This window comes from Passer domesticus, chromosome 4, assembly GCF_036417665.1.
Source record: "Passer domesticus isolate bPasDom1 chromosome 4, bPasDom1.hap1, whole genome shotgun sequence".
In the NCBI taxonomy this organism is placed as follows: domain Eukaryota; kingdom Metazoa; phylum Chordata; class Aves; order Passeriformes; family Passeridae; genus Passer; species Passer domesticus.
Genome location: NC_087477.1, coordinates 3,840,615 through 3,867,076, shown reverse-complemented (window position 1 = coordinate 3,867,076; position 26,462 = coordinate 3,840,615). Strand labels below are relative to the sequence as shown.

The window sequence follows — 26,462 nt, the reverse complement described above, 5'->3', positions numbered from 1 at the left end:
AACAAAACAAAAAGGTAAAAAAAATAAAAATCAAAAAACCAAAAAACAAACCAACTCAAAGAATTACCTCAAATAGTAATAAAAGAAAAACTACTAAGATTAGGATTCATTTATTCCTTTTGGAATGTCATCCATAGAGATTCTCATTTCAGAGCTGAAACTGTACAAAAGTTATCTAAAACACTCCCAGTTAAATGGGACCTACTCAGCCCATGGAGGTCATTCCCAGCAGCAAGACTGAGAGAACAAATCAGAGTCTAAAACCAGAAATGAATAAAAGTGGCCAGGAAAACTCACTGAAGTGGCCACCAGTGCTTCCCCTTGCTCTCTTGAGGTGCAGAATTCCAGTGGCTTCTAAAGAAAAAGTGAGCCCATAGGAAATGCTCTATGGAAGGCACTATAAAGTTCCAATGCTTTCTAGAGAAAATCATATGATAGGAAATGATAATTTCAGTCCCTTATCATCTTCTTGGAAAGTGCTCTCATTTTTCCACAAGTCTCTGCTGTGACCAACCCTGGTGACTTTGGATACTCAGGTACATCCTCATCAGCCTGGGGACTGTGTCTTATGTCAGAAAGCAGAGTAAAAAGGCACTTAAAGAAAAGTGGAAAGGACCATTTGAAGTGTTCCTAAGCACTCCTGCAGCAATAAAAGGGGATGGGATCAGTACATTGATACACCTGTCCCCAAGGGAAGCCAGCCCCAACACATAAGGGACTGGAGGGGAAAATATAGATGAGAATTTGAAGCCTCAATTTGTTAAGCATGGAAATAAAACTTTCTAATGCAGTCTAGAGTGAGTTAGAAGAAATCCCATCAAGGGAAAGATATATCATGAAGGGGTAACCATGAAAAGTCCTCCGTCTCAGCCCAGCCTGGGCAGCAGCACTCTGGCACGCTCTGTCAAGCAGCAGCAGCCAGCAAGCCCAGGGGAGGCACCCCAGCACAATTCACCCCATGCCCCCCACGGCAGCGTCCCTGGGGCTGCTGCACTGCAGAGCTGGAGGAGCACCCCTGAGCAAGGCAAAAATGGACCCAAGTCTCAGGGTTTAGGAGGTGACATTTTCTTGAACTTGGCTTGAAGGAGAGCAGAAGGGCAACAATGGCTCAGGTGTTCAATCACAAAACATCCCAAGGGCTCTCAGGTACAGGGACTCAACATCATTGGCTTGGAGACAATGGAGGAATTTGTGGAATGCTCTGCAAGGAAGAAAGGGGCATTCATAGCCACCTTTGAGTGTTCCCAAATATTATCCTCCCTCAATCAATTTCATATCCTTTCCCTAAAGACGCTTACAGCCTTGCTGGCAACAGCTCTACCATGTCAGCTGAATGAATACATGGAGGAAACTTAGGAAAAGTCTCAAACATCAAAGTCCCCATAGGTTTGTGCTGGAATCAAGATCTGTGTCTCTCTAGAAAGGCTGCTTGAGACAGATTAGTCTTAAAAATGCTAAGAAATTGACAGCATTTCCATAGGGACACTTGAACTGAATTTCCATTTAAAATCCATTGAAGTACCTTGCCTCCAACATTACTCCAAGTGTTTTAGAAAACTCTTACAGAGATCTGGATCTTTCCTGGCTCACTGACAAGGGGAGGCCATGATCTCCAAGCAGTCCTGAGAGCTGCTTCAGCTGACAGCTTAGAGCAGCCCATGTGCACTCCTCTGCAACCCTCCAAAACAAGGTCATTTGGGGACAGGTTTGTCCAACTTCTAAGCCTTTGACAACTTTGGCAAAGAGTTTGAATTTAACAAGAAAGGTCAAAAACCACCCCTACACTTATCATAAAGAATTTCCATCCACTACCATCTTTTCTTAAAATGAGCTCAACTTCATAGTAGAGGTAGTGGGCTTCCACCCTCTACTGATCAATTTATTTCAGTGGACAAACTTAGGACTTGAAGAAAACAAGTGACCAGAAGAAACCCAATGCAAATGATACAATCAACAAGGAGAGAAGGAATTACCAATAGTGAGATTTCTTTATTGTTAAATTTCAATACTATCATCTTTCAACTTTGACTTAAACTTACTAAACTTCTTTGAACTAATCCTACATTTATAAGAAATCACCTACTGCTCAGTGCTAAGATAACCTACTCTTCTGTACTAATTTAAAGAATCCTAAAAAATCTAATCTTCTAGTTGAAATGAAAAATCCTGATTTCAGAGATCTTCCATGCTGAAGCTGATGTCTGGTGCCAGTACTCCACTCACTGCTGGTCAAATTCAGAAATGCGGCTCTGAATATGGGCCAGCTTCTTGTGGAGGTACTGGCACCCACTCTTCATTTCAGAGTAGCTGGGGCTACCCTGTGAAGGAGAAAGCAAAAGAAAATCAGGGCACGCAAACACTTCTGCAGAGCTTAGAATCTGATGTCCTTTGCTTTAAAAATGCCTTGAGGCAAACTTAGCAGTTGCCATGGCCCTGCAGGTCTGGTGTCACACGTACCTGTTGTAACTGCTGATAACTGCTAGGATTCGATAATGCAGCATCTGCAGGAAAAACAAAGAAACAAAAATAACAAATCATGAAGAATGTTTCACTGGCACCATAAAATGCACGCTTTGGTAAAACACTAAAAGTACATTCAGTCTGACTCTATAGAGATTTTCTTCTCTGTGAGCCACCACTCTTCTGGGAGCTCTGCAAAATAAATCTCCATCTCCCAGCATCACCCAAGATCTGTAATTAAGCCTTTCAATAGGCAACAGAAGGAGTCCATGCTCTAAGACTCTGCTTGGGACATCTCTCATAGACAACTGTTTCTTCATAGACAGCTCAAACAGGGGCTTTTGGGCAGGGTCTTGCAAAAATCAGACTCAGCCCAAGCAGTGTCTGAGCATATTTGCCAGTTCCACAGTTTCCCTCTGTCTCACTGAGCAGCTCCAGGGAATCCAAAACACTGCTGTGATGAAGCACAGTCTTTGTGGTTTTATCCTTCTTTACCTGATAAGCTTTGGAGCCTGGAGTCAGAGACTTCCATTGCTCCTGAAATTGTCTGAATTTCTTGATGATCTTGTCAATCTTAAAATATAAATTCCAATATTCCTCATATTCTGCATTGAAGTCGTCCTTGTAGTGCTGGCGTTGCTCCAAGGAGACAATTGCTCTGTATTTTCTAAAGGAAAAAATGAGACCATTTTTCTCTGAGTGAACTCTAAGAGAACATTTGAGTGTGTTTCTAATCCATAAAACACACATATAATTTGACACCAAGCACAGTGAAATCTCAAACACAGACACCCAAGCTTTGAGTCAGTGGCTCTGGGCCTGACAGTTTTTGCTTTCAAGCTCATGTGCATCAAGAGAATGTAGTCAGGTAACTCTGGGAATCTGCCACATTTCTATGTGGCCCATTTCTAGTTCAAAATCGCTGACATTGTAGAGGTTTCCTTCATGAGCAGGTGGAGCACATTTAGAAATTATGTGCCCTCATTTCAAATGTCAAAGGAAAAACAAACACAGCAGCTTCAGGAAGAGAAGACATAACTAAATTATAATCTCTTCCTCTGTAGGAAAAACTTAATTGAGTTACATATGACTGCAAAAATTCATCTGCAAAATATTTTTGTAAAGGAATGTATTTATGGAGATGAGTGAATTTTTGAGCTACATTCTTTTCTGCTAATGGTAAAGCAGAGTCAATGATAATATTTGATTCTTCTAGTGGAGAGCAAGTTACATCACTGACCTGGGAACTGAGGCATTTCTAATACACAAAAGGAAACAAAGCCACAAAAGCAAACTCTAGACAAGTCAGAAACTACAAGAAGAATACCCAAAGCACATCAGCTCCTAAGGAGGGAAAAACTCATTAATGCTCAAAGCCACTGATGGGAGTCAAACCTTCTTCATTTCCTTCTCCCTCAAATCAGCAGGTGTGAGGTTTATCAAGCTCATGATACAAATCCAAGATGAAGTGGCAATGAGAATAATAGATGTCACTTGCCAACACTCTCACACCAATGCTTCTGCTCCTCTGGGCCTTAAGGTCTGGTTCTTATTGGATGATAAAAACTCCCTCCACGTTGGAATCAATTCCTTCAAACCACCCTGAGATTAATTTTGACAAGCAGTAAATTGCTAACAAGTTGAAATTCAGTAGTAGGACAGACAACAACTTGTGCCAAGGATGCATGCCAGGCCTGATACACCTGACTAGCAGGATAATTTTGAAAAGAAAACCACAGATGCCTTTCCCCATTTTGGGCGGTCCCGGAGCAATGTGAGCCGGGGCCCTGCTGCGCCTGCTCCAAAGGCCGCAGCTGCCCCAGAGCCCCAGAGCTGCAGGAGGCCTGGCTGCCCCTGCCAACACCACTGCCCTGACACAAGCTGCGAGCAGTTTCCAGGGCTTTATACCACACACACACTTCTCCCTCCTCTCCTGCAAATGCCATGAGGGGATGCAGCAGCACTGCTGCAGCTGAGCCTGTGCAGCTGCACTGCCGGAAGGGAGGGCCCGTCTGGGCCTAACCCACCTCGGTGTTCATCTCTGCTCCGAGCCTTGGAGGCCCAACAAAACCTGCTCAAACTCATCCTTTCAGCACAGCAAAGAGATGGACACTGCACCCCACTGAGAGTGGCAAGAGTGAATTGCTATTTGGCTCACCTCAAGTAGTCTGCTTGGTTGCTTGTTGCAGAGCATGTGGAGGCAATGGAAGGATCTTTTCTTGTTCCTGCAGAAAAGCAGAATTTTGACACTCTTCGTCAGGAGATCGTTAAAAGGCCAAAGGATCCCCATTGGACATTCTTGAGAAAAGTCCTTCAGTGCTTTCTTTTCACAATAAATTATTTAGAAGAAGCAGTAACATTTATTAATGGGGCACACACAACCCTCTCCATAGTAGCCTGTCCTGGGGTTTAGAAAGAGGGAATGGCCACTTTATCCTACAGGTTGTGCATTCCCACAGTGTTAGCCCCAGCTATATAATTTGTCATATATAAAGCATGAGGTGTCATCTGCAGAGCCATTCAATTATTGCAGCAACAGATGCAGCTTCACAAAAGACAACAGCTTGAGAGAGACCAACATTGAGGTTCTAACAAGAAATGAAGAAGGAAGCTGAGTTCTTCTCACACCATGTTTTATCCCCAATTCCCTGCCAGTTCCAGGGCCCAAAGTTTGGAGGAGTGCCTGCACTCTTGTCAGCAGGAAAGCCAGTTCCATTCTATTTGGCTTACTGGCACTAAGGCTCCAATGACCTGCAGCCAAAACAGATTAACATGGCAGGATGGGGTTGGAAACAGCTCTGCACTTGTGAATTGCCCTTTGGCTCTTTCCAAAGGCATTTGGGAAGCATTGCACACATAACCTCAAAGCCCTCTTTCCAAAGAAATGTTGAAGAGCTGCGATGATAATAAAAAGAGCTGCCATAAGGAAAAGTCAGCAGAAACAGGAAGGAACACTCAGGATCTTGGTAATCTCTGCTTTCCACTTGAGGTTTTGTGCCAAGCATCAAAGACCCACAGGATCCTTTATGTTCCTTGTGAGCTTCCATTGCCCTTATTTACACAAAGTAATCTTGTTCAAACTCAGCCATTCTTGCCAATCTTTAGGCCACCTGAGCTTTAATTTTTGAGGAAAGAGCTGTCATGTGATATTCCATTTGCTTTTGTTGATTTCAGTGTTCAAACTATTACATGGTATAGCAGAAGTATAAAAAGAAGTGTAAATATAGTAATAAAGCTGGACAGAAATACCAATAGTCAGAGCATGTTCAATACAACTTGCCTTTGCTGTGAGCATTTAATTTCCAAAAGTGCAGTTGCTCTCATGGCTCAGTCCACACAAAAGCTTCAGCCTGAGCCCCAATTTGAAACACAGAACAGATTTTTCCTTCACCATCTGGGCAGAATTTTGTTACTGCCTCCTGATAAAAGCTGCTCATGTGTTTATGGATTCAAGCAGAAATCCTTCCAAAGGCTCCCAAGGTTTGCAGGTGCCGTGTGCATGTCCAGAAGAAATGTGGGAAGACCATCTCAAAGCACCTGTCTCTACAAGCACACCAGCACTTGCAAGAGGCATCTGCACACTCTAAACCTGCCTCCACGCCAAACCCAACTTGGAATCTGCAAGGTCAACCTCCAAAAGAGACAAGCCACAGATTTAACAAAGCAACTGAACTCTGCCCTACTGCCTGTGTCCCTGTCATCAGAAATCAAGTGTTCTTTATGCCTTTATGTTTAGCTTTTCAACACTGTTTTCAGTCTGTACTACTTCCACAGCTTTTGAAGAAGGAAATTCTGCAGCTGGGATGGAGAGGAACTCACAGCCCCATTCAAATCCAGATCTCCAGGAAACCACACCCCAGGTTTTGAGCCTTTGGAGTTTCCATGAAAAGGCTGAGTTCAGTGAAAAACCATGCAATCACAGAGATTTGACTGTTTCAGTAAACTAGTCTGAAATCAATGTGTGACAGGTTTGTGCATTCAGCATGCAGTCTTGGAAATCTGCTGATGGAAAAAGCGGTGTCTCAGTCAACGGTCAGTTTACTAGAAATCAAATGGAAAGAAATAACCCATTCCCTGTGGTTTTATAATGCCTGGTTCTTCATTTTAATCAGCTTCTCCCAACAGCAAGCAATTTGACATTTCTTTGTCCTCAACTGGTTTTTGCACTACTTAGAGGGAGAATTTCTAAAACTTAATGTCATTTTAGACAAGGTTCCAGCAGCACAGGTTCTGGGCTTTGCTGTTGTTGTCTTTTAAAGCAAGAGATACAATCTAATCTAATGGCAGGAAAAAAAAAAAAATTCTTGATTTTTCATGACCATACAGCAGGGGTAATGGTAGAGCAGTGATGTAGAGCAGTGCCTTTGTGTATCCAGAGCCAGCTTTCAAAGCTCCCTTGTCACAAGGTGCAAGAGCACAATTAACTATTTCCAAACACTGTCAAAGAAGGATGTTTCCATATAATGAACCACCAGAAGAGGAATATGAGAGAAGCACAGATGGCAGGAAGAAAAGCACTAAGCCTTGGCCTAGCAGAGATGAAGGTTTGGAATTAGGACACCAGACAGAAACTCCACTGTAGAGAGTGTGGGTAAGGAGAATCACTGCTTCCATGGCTTCTAGCCCAAGACGTGGGGACAGCTGTGACCACCCTGTGGATCCCCCAATCTTGGTCAGTATAAAGGTGGTACCCCCAGAGAGACTTGGGAACCCCCACCACCGAGAAGACCAAGGGTGAGGAAGGACCAGCTGGATGACAGAGGGCCCATGTGGGGATGATATCTTCCTACTGAATGTCTCTCTCTTCCCCTCACCCTGCCTCTCTTCTCTTATTTCTTTCTATCTCCCTACTTTGCATTTCCTGTTCAATAACATTTTTACTCTTGACTGTGGAAAGAGGTGCGCTTGCACCTTAATTGCACCTTAATAACCAAATCTTTACACCACAGTTATGAAAACAGGAGTCAGGGAAACCAGCACATTAATACCTTCATCGAAATCCAAGGGATGCAACTGCTTCAGTCTTCCCAATTCATTTTTCTTCCTGTTTGAATTGGGGATCTCCTCTGCACTCTGGCAGGTGCTGGGATGATGGAACTCTGAAATTTCTCTCGTTTTTGCACCACATGAGTGCAGGGGGAAATGGAGCCAAAACTTGGAAGCATGTCCAAAAAGCAAAGGGATGTGGAAGGCAGAAAGAAGGAAGAAAAGTGGCCACCAGCTGCTGCCTGGACATGACTGGGCCAGTGACCAATTGTCCTCTTCTTCCTCATCACAGGACTAGTAAATTCAGAAGCCAGAGGCCGTTTCTGCAACAATGACAACATAATTTGTTCATCAACCTAGGAGCAGGGTCAGCTTTTGCTCCCATTCTGAAAAGGCAGCATTTCTGAACTGGCCAAGGTTGAAAACACATCTTTCTTAACTAAAAAGAGCATTCAAACTAGCAAGTAAACTGCAGGTAAATACAGGCTCTATCTCATCCCTCCTTTCTCATCCTAGCACTTAGCAAGTCCTACTTCAAGTCTGGAGCTAAAATGCTTTGAGAGAAAGACATTCCCATTCAGGAGCTCCATCAAAACTTCCCGAAAAGGGAAGGTCCTGCACATTGACATCACAGCTTTTACACCACCAGCAAGTCTGCTAAAATTTACCATACAGTCCAGAAGGTTAAAAATGCACAAAATACCTGAGCAGGTCTTGCTGGAGCGTCTCTCTCAGAAGGTCCCAGAGATGTCACTTGACTGGTGTTGGTGGGGTTCTGAGATGGAGCTGATTTTCTGTATGGATGATCCAATAGTTCATGTTAAAAAGCCTGAATATCAACTGTCATAGTTCTTTCCATGCAAGGAAAACAGACCTTGAGTGTCAGGACTCAAGGAAACAGCATGAAGCTGAATTGAGGGAGCTTAATCAGGATATCATGAAAACATTCATGGCCCAGAGGGTGCTCGAGCATTGCAACAGGCTCCCCAAGCCAGTGGTCACTGCAGAAAGAGCTCAAAAAGCGTTTGGACAACTCTTTGGGCACAGGGTGTGATTCTCGTGGTGTCTGTGCAGGACCAGGATCCTGGCAGGTCCCTGCTACCTCAGCATATTCTAAGAATCTAGGCTTCATTTCCAGGGCTTTTTTTTTCCCGTTCTCTGAACGACTGAATATTAACTTCAAATTCTGTCTGTCTGTGTCAGTGTAGCCAGGCCAATCAGTCTGAAGGGTTTGAAATAGATGTTCCTTCAGACTGAAGGAATTCTCCTTTGGATTCCACTTGGCTACCTATGGGCAGACATTTCAGAAAACAAATCTTCATTATGGTTGCTGCATGCACACTAGAGAAATATGATTGTTCCTGAATTGGGTGTGAGCACGCAATTAGAGCTGAACAATGTCTTTTTGCACAGAGCTGAATTATTCCCTTGCCGCATGAGTTTTAAGCCATATTAATGTTTCACCAATTGGAAACAACCAAGTATCTCCATTCATATCCAGCAAGACTTCCATTGAAAAAAACACATTTAGTGGTTTAGTCACAATATGTAAAGAGAGGGGGTCAGGAAGAGGTGGATGGCCCCTTCTTCCCTGAGAGCCAATTCCCTTTGCCCTGCCCCTTGCTACGGACCCTGTACCCACCCCCGCTTAAACCTTGTGCAGAGGACATGGCTCATATTTGTCTCTGGTTCCCCTTTGGGGCGCTCAAATAAACCTCACTGGAAGTGACCTTATAAAAGTCCTCTCTGCCTCTCTGCAGCTCCTACTATTTGAAGCAACTCAGCTGTACTGCAGAGTCACCAAGGCCTTGGTGTGCTTTCCTCGAGTGCAGGAATCTGTGCAGGGATTAAGGCCAATGCTTAGTATTCCAAGAGTGTTTACCAACTGGGCATTAGCAGTGACAAAGTGCCTGGTACTGGAGGAACATGCAGCAGAGGGGCTGCAGGCTTCCTCCTGAGAATTGCCTGCAGGGCAGTTCTATCTGGAAATGCCATATGGATGTGTCTCTTTGATGCATCTACAACTAAAATATCCAACAGGGATTTAAAAAAAAAAAAAAAAGTGTGGTCGTTTTCTTCTTTTGGGGCACTTTGAAAACAACTCTTCCTCTCTTATTTGTGCTGTCAACTGATATGCTCCTCCAGGAGGTCAGGCTAACCAAAATGTAGAGTTCTTATCAAACCCAAACTGTAGAAGGAGTAATAGATGTACTAATAGTCATAAAAACAACACCAGCATTAAACCAGCCACACAGACAATCAATTTCTTGGAAGTATTTTGTCTTCAATGGCTGGTGACAAGTCAGAGTCTAAAGGGAATCTAGGAAGCCAAGTGTTCTCATCAGTTTGGCCAGACTAACACACACACCTTCACGGAGGCATTGGCTGGGTTGCAGCCTTCTGCTGCTTGCAAAACAATCCCTGCTTTTGTCTTGACTGCACAGGGAAGCTCAGGCAAAGCCCACCCACTCCCAGCTGCCCTCAAAGGCAAAAGGAATGCCCCAAAGTGCTGCGTGGCTGCCCCTGAGCACAACAGTGGCTTCTGTAGAGATCCACAATGTCTGTCTGACACCAAAGGCAGGAGGAACATGTGCTCCAGGCCATGCTGAGGCACACACACCATGCACTGGTCCATCAGACAGAGAACACTCAGGACGTACTCAGCAGCTTCAGGCACCTCCTCAGCAGCCTGACAGCCAGCCTGCTCCCACAGCTCCAGCCTGGCTCTGCAGGGAGCATTCTGGGGGACCTCCCTCCTTCTGAGACACAGCTCTGCCTTTCCCATTATCTTTGGGCCTGCAGTGCCATTCCTGCCTTCCTCAAACCTGCATTCTGGTAGTCTCTCACCTGACCGCTCCTTTCCCTCATGGCACAAAGGTCTCTCCAGCACTGTTTACCAAGGGCCAGCAGGGAGACAAAGCCACCACAAAGCCAGACTGACAGAGCCCAGAGAAACAGTGCCCATAAGGAGTGCAGAGCAGTCCAAAACAACACACAAGCTCTCTTTTCACACCCTTTGCCTTTTGACTGCCTCAGCTTCGTACCTCTTCTTGGTCACTTGCATGGTGGCAACTTCCTGCTTCATCTCAAGCAGCCTTTTCTCCTGCTCCTTCTCTACCTCTGCCAGGAAGTTTGCCCATGGTGCCAGCAGCTACTGTGCCTCCAAACGCTGCCCTTCCAGCTCCTGGTGAGGGGAGGAAGACACTTTCAACGTAGTCCCAGACAAGCTCCCCAAATAATCAGTGGAAGCTTCTTGCCTCACACCACCCCCCACCAGAAAAATGCACATCAGTAGTGACTCTGTGCCCTCCAGAAATGCTGTCCTAAGCAGAAATTCAGCAGGTGGGAGAAAAGGAGATGGCACCTTCCTTTCCTGCTCTGATGGCTCCCTCTTTCCTAGCCCCTCTCTTCTCTGGATTCCTACGTGCTCTCAGAGGCTCTGTTCTCCAGTGCTGACGTGGTCCTTCTCATTTCCTTTGCTTCCTGCATTCCCTTGCTGCAGGGATGGCAGCAATCAGGCTGTCAGAAGAGGCTTAAGAGAGGCTCTGCTGATTGCAGAAATGGATGCTGCCCAAAGGGAAAAAGAAACAAAACAAACCAAATTAAAAGAGACAAAGGAAAAAGGAACCATTCTTTTCCAAACTGATTTCCTAACAGGGTCGAGCTGGATTCCTCCAGCACCCAGAAATACACAGACATGGGGCTGAGGGCACCAGCAGCACATCTGCCTTCATGTCCAGCATGCTGCTGTCACAGGCAAACACAGCCCAGAACTGCACTAGTCCATTCCTCATGGTGTCGTCACTTGCTGGGATTTTTGTCCTCCTATAACTGTGGGATTGCTGCTTGCTGTCCTAAGGATTTATTCCTTTCAGGAAAGTCAGCAGACTTATTTAAGCTCCTTTTTTCTACAGACATGGGCTCTTTGAGTGTCCAAGAGAGATATATGGCAAAAGGCACTCCTCAAGAGACTCCCAAGAGCTCTGAAAAATGTTGATCCCACGTGTTGATCTCAGGAAAGCTGGACATGCAGGTTTTCAGCAGCAAGCCAGGAGCAAGGACACAAGCAGCAGGGTGCAGATGTGCTCAGCTCTGGCTTGCAGGAAGAGCAGTGTCTGCCTCAGCACACCCCACTCCCTCCTGTGCTGGCTGGCATCTTCCTTCACAGCAGGCACAGCCAAGGAAGTGGCCCGGTCACCAGCTCCTTGTCTGCCACCAAACCTGGCAGCAAAGCCACAGCCATTCTCATCTACTTGATGGGGCAAGGCAGCACATGGGGCTGGCACAAATCCTGCACAGCTGTGCCTGTTTGGCTGGCAGAAACCTCCAAGGGTGGGCCAGGAGGGACAAGCTGGCTGCCCTCGGATGCTCAGAGTGAGCTCCACCCCAGCCCCCACCTTCCCACAGACCAATCTAAAACCGCTTGGCAGGGACTGCTTTCATTGTGTTCCTCAAGTCCCCGTCCCCAGCATTGCAATACTTCAGTTCCTTTGCTACCAGGCAAACCTGAATACAGCACCTGAGAGCAAAAGAGGGACACAGAAATGACCAGAAGGTGCGAGCTCTCCTCTGAGGAAGGGCTGAGAGACTTGTGCTTGTTTAGCCTGGAGAAGAGCAAGCCCCAAGGAGACTTTTCAATAGTTGTAGGGGCTCCTAAGAAAGCTGGGGACATATCTTTTAGCAGGGCCAATTGCAAGAGGACAAGGGGGAATGGCTTTAAGCTAAAAGACACTCAATTCAGATTGGCTCTGAGGAAGAAACTGTTTGTGAGGAGAGTGCTGCAACACTGGCACAGGCTGCCCAGAGAGCTGGGAGGAGCCCCAAGCCCAGCAACATTCAAGCTCCGGTTGGATGGGACTCTGAGCAACCTGATCTACTTGAAGATGTCCTTGCCAGTGGCTGGAGTTCTGGGCTAGATGACCTTCACTGGGCCCTTCTAACCTCAGCAATCAAGAGCCTACTTGGCTTTCATTTGAAAAGCACCCAAAGCAGAGATTACTCTGTGGGGGGCCCATCTGATTCCCTGGAGTTTGGCCGAGGAGCAAACCCTGGCAGGGAACAGCTGTTTGGCCTGCAGCCGCTTTGCCTTGTACCTGCAGAAGTTCCTTGGCAGAGCCTCGCCTGTCCACATCCATCTGCAGGCAGCAGCCCAGAAATTCACACAAGCCAGGGGGTAGCCTGAGCTGGTGCAGATTTGGAACCCCTTGCTTGCCTATCAGGTAGCTGGCCTGAAGCAAAAGGAAACATGAGACTCTATGTGATTCTTCCATATCCTTCAGGGCTCACCTAGACCCCATCTTTGAAGCTCCAGTCTGCAGTGGCAATTTCTTGCCTACCAGATACTTAGAGATGAGCCTTCTCTCCCAAAGGAAAAAAGGTTCCAGTGCAGCCCCAGCTATTCCAAGCTGCACCAGGTCTTGCCTTGACAGCTGATGTGAGCCCCAGGGACCTTTTGAGAAGTGGCCCTTGCTGGAAGCACTTCAAGCTGTGGGAATGGGATTTTCTCTAATGGACTCGGAGCAGAAGGACACGGCTATCTGAGCACATTTGCACCTTACCTTGTCACTGGTCTCCTGCATATAAGGAGCCTCTCCTGTGGCCATTTCTATTCCCACAATGCCAAGGGACCAGGTGTCCACTTTGGGGCCGTAAGGCTCTCTTCTCACGACCTCGGGTGCCATCCAGTAAGTGGTCCCGACCATCGACCTCCGTTTCCTGTGCTCAGGGCTGAGCACAGCACAGAGGCCAAAATCAGCTGAGGAGGAAAACAAACACTGCTTCAAGTAGGAAACCAAGGAAAAGGGTTCCTCACTCTCAGTCCCAGAATGCAGTGCTGAATCAATCTGGAAAAGCAGCTGGGCTCTCCTTCCTCAGGGCTGCAGCCAAGGACATGGGCAATTGTGCAGGTGACAACCCGCCCATGACTCCTACAAAACCTTGGCTTTTCCTCATTGCCCTGAACGTTTACACTGTAACTCTCTCCCTTTGGAAGGAACACCCACAAACCAAAGTTACTCTGGATACCTGGTTGCTCTCTAGACCACTCAGCACCTTCCAGCTGCGGCCTGGGCTTGCGCAGCGCTCCCTGCACTCTCAGCAGCCACTGCTGGCACCCGGCAGCCTCTCCAAAGCAGCCCCACACCGCCTCCCCGCAGCGCTGCGCCTGAGCAGGAATACCCACCCAGCTTGACGGAGCCGTCCCGGCCCAGAAGGATGTTGTCACTTTTGATGTCTCTGTGGATCACCTGCTTGGCATGAAGGAAAGCCAGGCCTTGCAGGCACTGCCAGGGGAAAAAGAAACAGGAGGCCAAAAGTTAGCCTGATCTGATTTCATCACATGCAAAAGGAGGCTGCTCCTGAAGATTCACAGATCTCCAAGGAGCAGTGAGTGCTGGCAGGAGGAAGAGCTTGCTGCTGCAGCACTAGGAGAGCAGGATCTTTCCAAGGGAAGGCATATTCGCTTTGGAGGGGGAAACATCAGTCAGTCGTTGCTCGAGACTGTCCCCTGCAAAGCCAGTCAGAATGAGCGCTGCTGCAGCGGATGCGCTCTCCCCGTCCGGACGACAAACAAGGGTTTGCCAAAAGAGGAAAACGTCCCTGCCTTGGATACCAAGGAGATCACTGTCGGGTGGGAGACTGGAGGACAAGGGTTCTACGGCTGCCTCGACAGCAGACTTGGAAGTAGCTCCTTTGTCAGTTTTCAGCAGCAAGCACCATGCTGGGTGCCATGCCATCCTTTGGAGTGGAGACCTGTGGCAGATGAGTCTCTCTTTGGCTTGGCCTCTGGTTTAAAACTCTCACAGCAGCACCTTTGCACTTACAGGCAAAGAAGGCAGTGCAGAAAGGCTCTGGGCAAAGGCTTGGGGAGGCAAAGTGCAGAACAGAAAATAAAAAGGAAAAAGAGACAGAGAGTTCAATGATGGTGGATAAGAGTGAAGAACAGAGTACAGGAAGGGCAGGGACACTGGCAGGCAGTTCAGTCCAGATGCTCTTTCTTCTCTGAAGCAGAAGAGCAACACAGAAAGAAAGCTCTGAACATGGAATCACTCACTTTGCAGTGCTTTCAAAGGACTAGCCTTGTCCAAGCCATCCCAAGCACAAGCAGGACCCCTTACCTCCCGACACACTGTTGCTATGTGTCCTACAGCCATCCTTCTCACGGTGACCACATCAGCTAAGGAGCCTCCATCCATATATTCCAACACCAGCAGGACAGCCTCATCCACAAGGTAGCTGCAAGAGGAAAGCAACAGCGTGGAGCTGAACGTGCACAGCTAAATTGCTGTGGGGAAGAAAAGACTACAGCTGAGTTTTCTTTCCAGGTCACTGGTAAATGAAGATGGAATCAAATGAAGACACACTCCACCTAGGCTAGCCAGTGCCTGCCATCTGTGCCACCTAAAGGAGGAAGGCACATCCATGGAAAAGGAGACGGCTTAGGTGGCAAGCAGGGGAAAAAGGAGGTTTAGTGAGGAAAAAGATAAATCTGGAAGTGGGCACATCCCAGCAGCTGCTTCATCATCTTCAGACACAAATTGCACCATTCCCTCCAGCAGCAAGGAGACACAGTTTTCACAGCTTTTACTAAAGGCAAGTGGGTGTGCAGCACTGCCAACACCCTTTGGAAAACCTTGCAGAAAGGACAGTCACAAACAGGAAAACAATTTCAGACCTGGCAAATTATGTGTCTCCTAGCCTAGTCTTTTGGCATGCAAGGCTATGGAAAATAGTGGGAACAGCACAAGGTACATAATCTCTGGCATGTTTTCTCCTCCAACACTTAGAAAAAATCACGCCCCAAACCAGCAAAACCACATGCAGCAAGTGAACATACAGGCTGCTGGCTTAGTAAGAGAGCCACGTTTCTGAGATCAATCTTCAAGCTGTTTATGTCAGGAAGCATTCATGGGGACAGAATGCAAACTCCTCCCATGCCTGGTGCAGGAGTGGATTGATGTTCATTGAAAGATCCATTTTCTGCCAGTGGCTAAAGAGCTTTTAAATCTTTGCCTTGCAAGTATGGAAATGAACGTTCCCAGAAAATCACCAGAACTACTTACCTTTCTAAGTAGCTGACAATATTGGCGTTCTTATTTTCTCTCATGAGCAGGATTTCTTTTAATATTCCCTCACAGCCCTGGTGCTGGAGATAAAGTTCCTTTACAGCCACCTACAATGACATCAAAAGCTCTTAGGGACAGACATGACCAGAGCCTCTTTCTCTGGCACTCATGGGCCTGGATGCCTTGTCACCTCGGAAAAAAGGGACTCTAAACCATCAACCACAAAGCGCTAACACCACCCTCTGCACTCGCAGGCTTCTCAAACAGACTTTGTTTAGCACTATTATTATCATTTACACACGCTTTGGAAGCCAAAAGTAATTTTTCTCCTGTGAAGAGATGGCTGCCAATTCAATTGTGTGCCAGAGTAAACACATACAAACATGATGGGGAAAATGCTGTCAAAAAAGAACTGCAAAGCGACTCAAGGTAAAGTTACAATCCCAGCACATCCTCACTTCTTCAGTTTGGCTTTTGCAACTTTGAAGAACAATCTTTAGACTTGAAATTATTGAATGGGTTTAAAAATGAATACCCCTTTCTGTGGTACACTATGGATGTGCCCCAGGTTCTAAGTACAGGGCTCAGGGCTTTCGGACGCCTCCGAAACCTCCCTCCAAGTGCAGTTCCTGAGCACAGCTCTGCAGCTGGATAAGGAACTACCTTCTTTAATTCCTTACTATTAAGGAAGATGGAATGTATTTCCTGAGAGTCAAAAAGAAGAATTCAGGACTTGGAACTTCTAGCCCCAAAGAGCAGCAAGACTCTCCAAGACACCACCATGCCTGGTCAGAACAGAGAGCATCTCTCTAGTGGAACACAGGATCAACACAAGGTTGTATTATTTAAGGCTCTTCATCAACTTCTTCTCATTCATCTGTGCACGTGTCTCTCTCTGTGTGTGTGTGTGTAGGTGTGTGTGTATGTGAACTAGGTTCCCTAGGACTGAAAGGCAAAACTGTGCTCCAGACAAGATCTCTCTTTCTGAAGGGCTTGCATTGTATTTTCCAACTGAATCACGTGATAGAAAACAAAATATCTGTGTCTGATCCTGGGCTTAAGAGGAATTGGGCTGGAATGATGGCTCTTGCCATCAGCTAATCTATGCATATTTATCCAGTAAGTCCAAGCTAGCGTGTCCTCTGAAAGAGACCACGGCCATCCTTGCATTCATTCAGGTAGGTAGGAAGGACAAAGTCTGTCCCAAATGCATTTTGCAGCCTGCCTCTAGACAGACTGCTTCTGCAGAACAGCCTCTGCAGCACAGACAGGCGGCCCAAAGCTCTGGCCACAGATCACATCACAGGGAAAGCACTCAAGAGCTGCAAGATCTGCACGGGCACTCACCGCTTGTCCTGTGGCAGTGTCGAAGGCCTTATAAACAGCTCCAAAGCCCCTAGAATCAGAACAGTGGCAAGAACAGAGAAGTTGTTCAGTGCTGAGGAGCAAAAGGCAGCCCAGGCAGGAGCTCTGTGCTGCCTGCAGTGGCTCTAAAACACTGGGCTTTGTCTACTCTTCAGCCAAGGGCACAGCAGCCCAGCAGCCCTCTGCCATGCAGAGTGTCCAAGAGAAAAGCTGGCTCCCACAGGAAGAAAAAGGGCTGCTAGAAATCTCCAATGTACACAGTAGGTTATGCATGTGGGGGGGTTTTCTTTGCCTTTTTCTTCTTGTGTATGTGCCTGTGACGTGCCTTTCCAGGCAATGAAACACACAGTGCTGCTGGTCCTTCTCACTGCTCTCTTTTCATCCTACCTGCCAAACTCAGGCAATGCCACACAGCCTTTCTTATTTTCCTGACCACTGAATATTGTTTCCAGAAAAATACTACTAAGAAATGCTACTGAGAGCTGTTATTTGACAGCTGTCTGGTGGGAAACAACACATAAAACCTGCTCTCTCAGGTTTTCCTTCCTTCATGAGTGTGGCCATATTACTTTGAATCATACAAAACCATGTCTCCTGGGAAAATAGGCAAACTGGTGCCACATCTTGGAGGGACAGGAGGGCTTCCAGGTCCTGCTCCTTGAGGCAGCCAAGACATTGTCAGCATCCACTTATCTTTGATGATGCCTTGTACTGCCTCAGTAGTGAGACAGGGACAATCTGGAGCCAGGCTCTGAAGATGCTTGCAGCTTGCCTGACTTCCCACGTGCCATTGCACCACCAAAATTCCTGGCCTGTGGTTCTGTAGAAATAAGTGTGACTGCACTCACCCACTGCCAAGATGTTCCCATCCAGTGTACTTTTTTTCTGGATCTTCCACACTCACCACACACCCTGAAAGAAACAAAATGCAAGAAGCAAAGTTCAAAACAGAGAGATTGAGCTTGCAGGAGATCTGAAACCCAGCTCCACTCTCTGGGGCTCTGAGCAATTTGTGGTCTTTTGGCTAACGATAACATCAACAAGAACAACAACAACAGCAGCCCCAGCAAAACAGGCAGCTCTGCACAGAGTCTGATTCTCCCACACTCCTTTGCAGGGTTGCCTTGAAGGGAAACTAAGCCCATGGAAAAACCATCAGAGCAGACAGAAATCAGAAGACAAACTGGCACCAAGGCTAGCGGCTGTCATCTACAAATGGGAAGGAGGGCTGAAAAATCAGGAGCCTTCATTTTCTTGGGAAGAAACACTCTCTTGGGAGATTCAGCACAAGATTACATACTTCCAAAGATTCAGTGCACCCTGGGATCTGGGATGAATTTTTATCAACATCTGCTTTTTGCAGAGCAGAAAGAATATTGCAAAGTGAATTCCAGGAGAGGAGGGGATGTTCCCTTCCTCTCAGCAGTTTGCCTAAAGAATGCCTTGACATTTTCAGAGAACAGCAGCTCATGCTACATCCAAGAACAATGACTCTAAGAATTAGAACCCTTTTATTTAGGAGCAGGCTAAGTTCTGAAGACCACTTTGCCTGTTCCTCATTTAGTGAAGAACTACAAGTGCTGGTCTTCAGCCTGGGCTGCAGCAGCCACGGGCACTGGACTTGGCCCCTTGAACAGCACCCACGTGCCCCATCTTCCCAAAGGGCACAGCCCAGACGGGTCACAAGGACAGCGCCGCTCCTCAGGCGCTGCCGTGACACAGACACCTGCACAAAGGAGATGCTGATCCTCTCACCAGCCCAGGCAAAGCTGCAGCAATGGGGCGCCAGCTGCAACCCCACAGCTGAGGAAGGCTCCAGCCCCTGCAGGCACAGCAGCTGTCAGTGGCAGGGCAGGTATGACAAAAAGCTTGGCAAAGCCCACGAATGGCCACTGACAGCCACTGTCAAGAAGCCAGAGGCACACCCAGCTCTGTTACAAGCTGTTGACCCCACTCAAGGCAGAACATGGTTGTCTTTCTCTTCAGACCCACAGAGGAGTCAATCAATCCACCTTTTGTCCCAACAGCTGATGGCAGACACTGAGTAAACTGGGCTCTGCTCTGTGCCTGACCCGTTAGTCTCTGACAGCACTGCACTGGCAGCTATTACTAGTTGTAAGAAGCAACTCAGCTGTACTGCAGAGTCACCAAGGCCTTGGTGTGCTTTCCTCAAGTGCAGGAATCTGTGCAGGGATTGAGGCCAACGCTTAGTATTCCAAGAGTGTTTATCAGCTGGGCATTAGCAGTGACAAAGTGCCTGGTACTGCAGGAACATGCAGCAGAGGGGCTGCAGGCTTCCTCCTGAGAATTGCCTGCAGGGCAGTTCTATCTGGAAATGCCACATGGATGTGTCTCTTTGATGCATCTTCCTAGGCATACAACTAAAATATCCAACAGGGATTGTAAAAAAACGTCCTTCTTCTTTTGGGGCACAATGAAAACAACACTTCCTATCTGATACCTTGGGATTGTTCTAAGAATGTAACATTTTAACTTTTAAGGCACATTGAAAAGACCTCTTCTCTCTCTGTGCTGTCACCTCATGTTATCTTCCAGGAGGTCAGGCTAACCAAAATGTAGAATTCTTATCAAACCCAAACTGTAGAAGGAACAGTAGAAGTACTAACAGTCATAAAAACAACACCAGCATTAAACCAGCCCCACAGACAATCAAGTTCTGGGAAGTATTTTGTCTCCAATGGCTGGTGACAGGTCAGGAGTCTAAAGGGAATCTAGGAAGCCAAATGTTCTCATCAGTTTGGCCAGACTAGCACACACACCTTCACGGAGTCATTGGCTGGGTTGCAGCCTTCTGCTGCTTGCAAAACAATCCCTGCTTTTGTCTTGACTGCACAGGGAAGCTCAGGCAAAGCCCACCCACTCCCAGCTGCCCTCAAAGGCAAAAGGAATGCCCCAAAGTGCTGCCTGGCTGCCCCCAAGCACAACACTTGCTTCTGTAGGGAGTCCAAAATGTCTGTCTGACACCAAAGGCAGGAGGAACATGTGCTCCAGCCCATGCTGAGGCACACACACCCCATAAAACACTGCTCAGTCACACAAGAAATCCCCAGGACGTACTCAGCAGCTTCAGGAACTGCTTCTCTCTCTCCTGGCTTGAGTGGGCCGAGCTGCTCATGCTCTGGTTTTCAGGCTGTGGAGAGGAGGCTTCTTGGCAGGATGCTGCTGCACCAGCAGCTTCGATGGCAGATCCTGCGTCCACCTGGGAGAAGAAATTTGTTTGTGTCAGAAAGGTGCTTGGCAGAGATGTCCCAGACAGAGCATTTCAAAGGCAAGCCCTTAGGAACAGCACTGGTGTTAGGCTGCAGGCTGAGCTGTCAACTCTTCCTCCTCAAGTCAAACCCACACAAGCAGTCAGAGACTACAGCTTGTCACAGCCAGCCGTAGAGGAGAGCGTGAAAGGAAAAGAGCAACTTTACACTTCAGCCCGTTCTGAGGACTGCAGTCACCATGGACAGGGACAACTTGCTCAGAATCTGCGTGGGTCACCATGCTCACCTGAACAAACCCCTCAAAAAACAAAGGGAGCACTAAGAGGCCAGCAGAAATACATTCACAGGATTGCTGGCCCACTGGCCAAAGCACTTGCCCTGCTGCCCAGGGCAGCAGCTGAGATTCAGCAGCCCAGGAAGTGTCCTTCTGTCCAGCTGCCATGGAGCCCACAGAGCACAGCGGTCAGAGACATTGCCCCCATCCACTGCTGCTCTGCAGGGGAAAGGCAGCAAGGGCAGAGACCACTTGTTGCAGGACTGCAGTGCCTCCTGTTCTTTCACTCACCTGCTTTTCTTCAGCCAGCCTGCACTGCAGCAGGACCTTGTGCATCCTTTCCATTTCCTCTTGGTGCCTCTTCTCCATTGCCATCATCTTCCTCTCAGCTTCCTGCAGCTCAGCCTGCAGCATGACCTTGATATTCCATCAAGAGAAATCTTACTGGCACCTGCCATCACACTCAGGTTTCCTCTTTTCCAGTCTTTAAAGCACTTCTATTCAGCCACTTCTTTCTGCTTCTCTACCCAGCTCTCACCCTTCCATCCCAGCTCTTCTTCCTGCTGCTCAGCACTGGAGCCTGCCAGGCTCTGTGCTTCCAGTGCCTGCAGTAGTCCTTGCCTCCCCTTCCTCAGATCTCCAGTTCCTGCCCCCATCACTGCCCTTCCCTCTGCTGCCTGCCTACTCAGGCTCACCTGCCCGTTCTGCCACTGCTCATTCAGCCTCTGCCTCAGCTGCTCACTTTGCTTCAGCTCTCTCTGCAGCTGGTACACCTTGTGGATGACAGCAATCTTCTGACGCTGCTCTTCCTGCAGCATCTGCACACAAAGGAAGAGAAGATGGCTTTAAACTTCCCACACTCCACTTGTGTGGCAACCAAGACTGATGTGCTCTCGCTTTCCAAAAGCATTTTGTTCTCATGCTCGTATTTCTAAGGGGCCAGCTAAGAGACAATGCCACCCAGACAGACAGTGCCCAGGGAAGCAGTGCCCATAGGGAGCACAGAGGAGTCCAAAACAGCACACAAACTCTCTTTCCACACTCTGTGCCTCTTGACTGCCTCTGCTTGGTAGCTTTTCTTCTTCAGCTTGCATGATGCCAATTTCCTGCTTCATCTCAAGCAGCCTTTTCTCCTGCTCCCTCTGTACCTCCGCCAGGAAGTTTGCCCATTCCTCCAGCTGCTTCCGTGCCTCCACATGCTGCTCTTCCAGTTGTCTCTCCTGATGAGGGGAACAGACAATTCCTGATGAAGTCCAAGCAATGCTCCCCATAGAGAGAAATGGAAGCTTCATCCCTCCAACAACCCCCCCACCTGGAAAGTGCACATGAGTCATGACTTTGTGCCCTCCAGCAATGCTGTTCTAACCCAAAATGTAGAAGGAGTGTCAGCAGGTGGAAGGAAGGAGATGCCACCTTCCTTCCCTGCTCTCATGGCTGCCTGTTTTCTAGCCCCTCTCTCCTCAGCATTTCTGCCTGTTCTCAGAGGCTCTGTGCTCACATTCCCCCTGCCCTTTGATCAAGGAAGAGCTGCACATGGACTGCAGGATGAGGATGAGGCCAGCGCCTCCATGATCCAGTCACAAGGCAGGCCACCAGCTGAAATACCAGCAACACGGGGCCTCTTGCATATGATTCAGGCCCAAAGACATCTGTCCACCATGGGAGGACAGAAAGCAAGGAACCCAGTTGCTGGGACTGCAGTTGGCAGCAAGGTCAGCAGCCGCCTGCTGCATGGCACAAGGCTGTGGGGAAGATCCTGCCCCTTCACTGCCATGCTTTGGGTGGCGACCACCCAGCCTCCTGGGGAACTTGGCTGATGCCCATCCTCAACCTGTGCATGCATATACTGTCCCAGCATTGTCCTCTGGCTCTTCACAGGCCTTCAAGTATGAGCCCTTGAAGGCCCCTGCTGCCTGGCCCAGCAACGTCTGGCCTACAGCAGATGCTTGCGGCCATGTCACATACTCAGGCTGCTCTTCTGCTGAGCCAGCCCACCAAACCTGCCTGAAATCTTCAGGGGCCTCTTGTTTCTTACCAGTTCTCTCATGAGATTCCTTTTTTCCTCTTCCTGGGCAGATTGCCAGAGTCTCAGAGCCTTGCAGCACTGCTCTTGTGCCCAGCGGAGCTGTTCAGCCATGTCTTCACATTGCTGCTGGCTGAGAGCTCTTACAGCCAGCAGCTCACGATGAAGGCCCCTCACATCCTCTGCAAACATGACACACGGCAGCAGTCAGACACTCCACAAGCAGAGCAATCTGCTGGCCTTAAGCCCTTCCAGTTTCAGGCAAGGAGGGACCTGCCCTCAGCTGCTTCACTGCTCAGAAGCCCTGCGCACAGAGCTGCCTTCGCAGCCACTGCACTGGGCAGGGCCATCAGCAGAAACAAAGCGCACCAGGCTCTCACCCAGTATCGCCTCCTTGGCCTGCCTGGCCCTGCACACTTGGGCTTCCACACGGCTCCTGGCTATCTCCAGCTCCCATATGTGCTGCTCAGCCTCCAGCAGGCTGCTTTGCAGGCTCTCCTTCTCTGACCTACAAGGCGTGAAGATGAAGAGCAATTGTTCCTGGCACACAGGGGCAGCTTCTCCAGTAAGATGTGCCTTAAGATCCCTACACCTTAGTATGCAAAATGGCTTGCATGGAAACTCAGATACAGCAGGACTATTTTGCCACTTTACATAGCAAATCAGGCCCCTCCAGGTGACTGGGCAGCCTTTCCTCATGACCTAGCCCAGCTCAGTTTGGTCTCAGCAACCAAAGCTGAAATTGCTGTTGCCTGACCTATCACACACGGGTGTGCCCACCAAGTATCTGCAAAGGGACAAAAGCCCAGCCTTTGCTCACAGCCCTGAGCTCATCAGCACTTCCAAGTCACTCTGCAGGTGCAGGACAGAACAGGGCTCTCCTGGCTGACTCCTCAATGCTCATGCCATTCATAGTGGACGTATAGGTACTTTGTTGGCCAGGCACTCTCTAAGTAAAAGGGACTAAAGGAATTCACCAAACCATATAGCAAAACCTCTGGCTTCTAGCAGCATGAGTAGGAAACCAGAAGTAGGTTTCTATCTGCACAAGAACTCTCTAGGAGGAGGGACAGATATCCGGCCAATTAAATTACTGGAATTGGATGAACAAGACCAATTGCTACCTTTATTTTTGGCTAACTAAGCCAGCAGTGCCCAAATATCTGGGCACTCTTTAAAAAGGAAGAACAATCAGCCAAAAAGATCCTTGACAGGTTACAGAGGTGACTGGACAAGTGGGCAAGAATCAGTGCGCAGCAAGAATCCCCAGACACTGTCAAGAAGTCACAAGACCTTTCCCTTCTGCTGCTGCTGCTGTTTGTAAGCAGTTCTAGGTTCTGCACCATCCATCACAAGAGTCAGCTCTGCAGGCTCTCAAGATTTTCAGCATGACCCTCCAGCTTCACCTGAAGCGTCAGCGCCCTACTCACAACACATCTAAGAGCCTTGAATTCCAAAAACCCCATGTCAAACAACTTGGCAAGCAAAGATTGATGGTCAGATACACTGAAGGAGAAAGCAAAACCAGAGGGAAACTTCTGGATTCAGCAAACATCTGCACAGTGTTCCTGGTCCTCAACTGAGTGCCAAGTTGGCTTGCTTTGCACTTGTCACAGGAATGTGCAAGGGGTCCCAAGCAGGCACCCAAAAAAAGCTTTGAGAGTTGAGCTGGCAGAAAAGTAATATTCACATCACAGTATCCTTCCCTTTTTGCTCGTATCTCTTTGCTTCTCTGCCCAAGAAACATCTGGAGAGCACACAGCAGGCAGTAAATCCTGGCATAATGCTCACCACCTTTGTAACTACAGACCTTCAGTAATGTCCCACCCAGGGTCTCCTCCCTGCCTTTACCTGGCCTCTGCCAGCTGCTCTGAAAGGCCTCGCAGGTCCCGCTCCGTGGCTGCCAGTCGGGCTTCCAGGGCAGCGTTCTCCTGTGCCAGCACCGCCTTCTCTCTGCACACCTGGGACAGGGTGTGCCCTTGGCGGGAGAACTCCTGCAGCAGCTTCTCCAGGCCCCTGTGGGCTGGCCGCTGCCGGCGGAAAACCTGGCAGTGGGGGGGCACCATTTTTCAAGAGGAACAACAACAACAACAACACAGGCTCGGTCTCAGCTTGCTGCCAGAAGCAGCATTTGGGGGAGTCTTGCTAGGACAAATCCCTCTCCCACAGGTGCTGCCTAGGAACAAGGTGAGCGTACCTTTGGCACTGCCAGAGGAACCGCTTCCTTCAGCAGATCCCTCTGAGGCTGCCATTCCTCCGCTGTCGGTGCTGCCACTTCAGACGCCCTCTCTAGTGAGGAGTGGCGCTTTCTCTCAAATGCAGCCAACTCCTTCCACCTACGGCAAGCAGACAGACAAACAAGCCTTTAATTGCAACACAGTCTCCTTGCAAGACCAGGACTGCATACCATGTCCCACACAAGGCAGCCTCAGGGGCTTCCAACAGCCCTCTACTTCCACCTCAAGAGAATGCTGCAATTCCCTCCCTAGACCAGCATCTCTCTTTGTTGTTCCTGCAGGTGAAGGAGTCACGGCTGAGGAAGTCAAACAAGCTTCCAGAAGCCACAGAACACTTCCAGAAAGCTCAGGTACTCTCAGCGTAACAGCTTCCTGCCTGCTAGCTCTTACACTCCTTTCTGATTACAGTGGATACTGGACTTGTAAAAGTTCTTCTTTGGCTAAGACATGCTTGCTAAGTCTAGATGAGTACTGCCACAATTACTCTTGCTTTCACTAGTGAAACAAGGAAAGAGCCTGCAAGCCATAGCTTGGGCAGGAGGTGGGGACGATTTTCCAATCCAATCATCAAAGGATGGGTTAGGCTGGCAGAGATCCCAGGAAGCCTCTAGCCCAGGCTTCAGTTCCAAGCACTTGGGGTCAGCATCTGGACAGGCTGCTCAAGGCCCCATCCAGCTGGGGCTTTGGAATGTCTAGGGCTGGAATCTGCCCAAGCTCTCTGAGACACTTGTTCTGCTGCATGACTGCCTTTGCAGGTCAATGCTTTGCTCTCCTTAAGCCCAGCCTGACCCTCCCTTGCTTTTACTCTGGTCTAGTTAGGAATGCTTTTTGTCAGGGTTTAAGGAGTGAGTCCCAGGAGGCAGCTGTGCTCTAGGTTGCTCAGCAGCCAGACCTGCCCTGGGCTGCCTTCCTCCGTCTGTGCTGAGCAAGTCCAGCAATGAGAAAGCCAAATTTGTTCTTTGACACTGGGCCTCCTAAAGCCCAGCAATGCTCAGCCCTGCTCAGAGAAAGCGAGAAAGCTCAACACACACCTGAACTCCTGGGCACCGTGCACTCTGTCCGTGCTCTCCTGCCTTTCCTGCCTGGGCCCAGGAGTCCTGACTGGCAAGATCCTCTCCTAGCGGGACCTGCAAGGAATAGGCAGGGAAAAAGCACAAACAAGCAATCAGGAGCAGGGAAGTTGGCTCCTGAGAGCTGGCAGAAGCAGCAAGCAGCAGCTCCCCCTGAAGACAAAAGCTGTTGTGTGGGGCTGTTTATGTGGTGTTGATGTGGTGTTTATGTCCCAACTAACCCTGGAGTTGCTCTGGAAGTGTCTGAATAGAAGCAGGCAACACTTCCCTGCCCAGCTTTGCTCAACTGGCTTCCCCTCAGGATTTCAGGCCTTCAAGAGCAGCCAACAGGAACTGCATTCCAGCCCTTCACAGCCAGATTTTGTCTCTGCCATGCAGAGCTGCTCAGGAGTCTCCTCAACACACTTGGGTCATGTCAAAGTTAAGGGGGCAGTGGAAGCAGTGCCTGTAGCTACCTAGATAGGGTGTGGAGAGGGGTGGGTCCCTGCAGGCAACAGCGGCTCCTCAGCACCCCACAAGGCTGTGAACTGCACCTGGGGACCTCTCTCTGCTGACAGCAGGGAGCCTGCACAGACTCTGTGCACAAAGGGGCTGACTTCCACACCAGTAGCACTAAAGGACATCATGCTACCGCTTCTCTGACACCAAGGGAAGTTCACAGTCCCTGTGAGAATGCCAGGAAAATGATGCCTGCATGTCAATTTTCAGATGCCATTTCTCATGGGTCAGTGGCTGGGCTGAGGAGCGAGGTCAT

At 48.6% G+C, this 26,462-nt stretch overlaps 1 protein-coding gene across 1 annotated transcript; it reads right to left on the bottom strand.

Annotated features, from left to right (window-relative positions):
* Nucleotides 1–1,969: 1,969 nt before the first annotated feature.
* Nucleotides 1,970–24,467, bottom strand: LOC135299815 (serine/threonine-protein kinase PAK 3-like). The gene is made up of 21 exons (XM_064419239.1): nt 24,253–24,467; nt 22,782–22,909; nt 22,414–22,583; nt 21,527–21,598; nt 21,074–21,196; nt 20,670–20,795; nt 19,953–20,094; nt 17,723–17,786; nt 16,857–16,905; nt 15,507–15,616; nt 14,562–14,679; nt 13,628–13,727; nt 13,005–13,201; nt 12,540–12,674; nt 10,811–11,013; nt 10,491–10,630; nt 8,150–8,240; nt 4,619–4,685; nt 2,956–3,127; nt 2,458–2,501; nt 1,970–2,318 (listed from the first exon to the last, which is right to left on the bottom strand). The coding sequence occupies exons 1-15, from the start codon at nt 24,465–24,467 to the stop codon at nt 10,969–10,971; spliced, it is 1,794 nt and encodes a 597-aa protein (XP_064275309.1). The 3' UTR covers nt 1,970–2,318; nt 2,458–2,501; nt 2,956–3,127; nt 4,619–4,685; nt 8,150–8,240; nt 10,491–10,630; nt 10,811–10,968.
* Between the last annotated feature and the right edge of the window lie 1,995 nt (nt 24,468–26,462).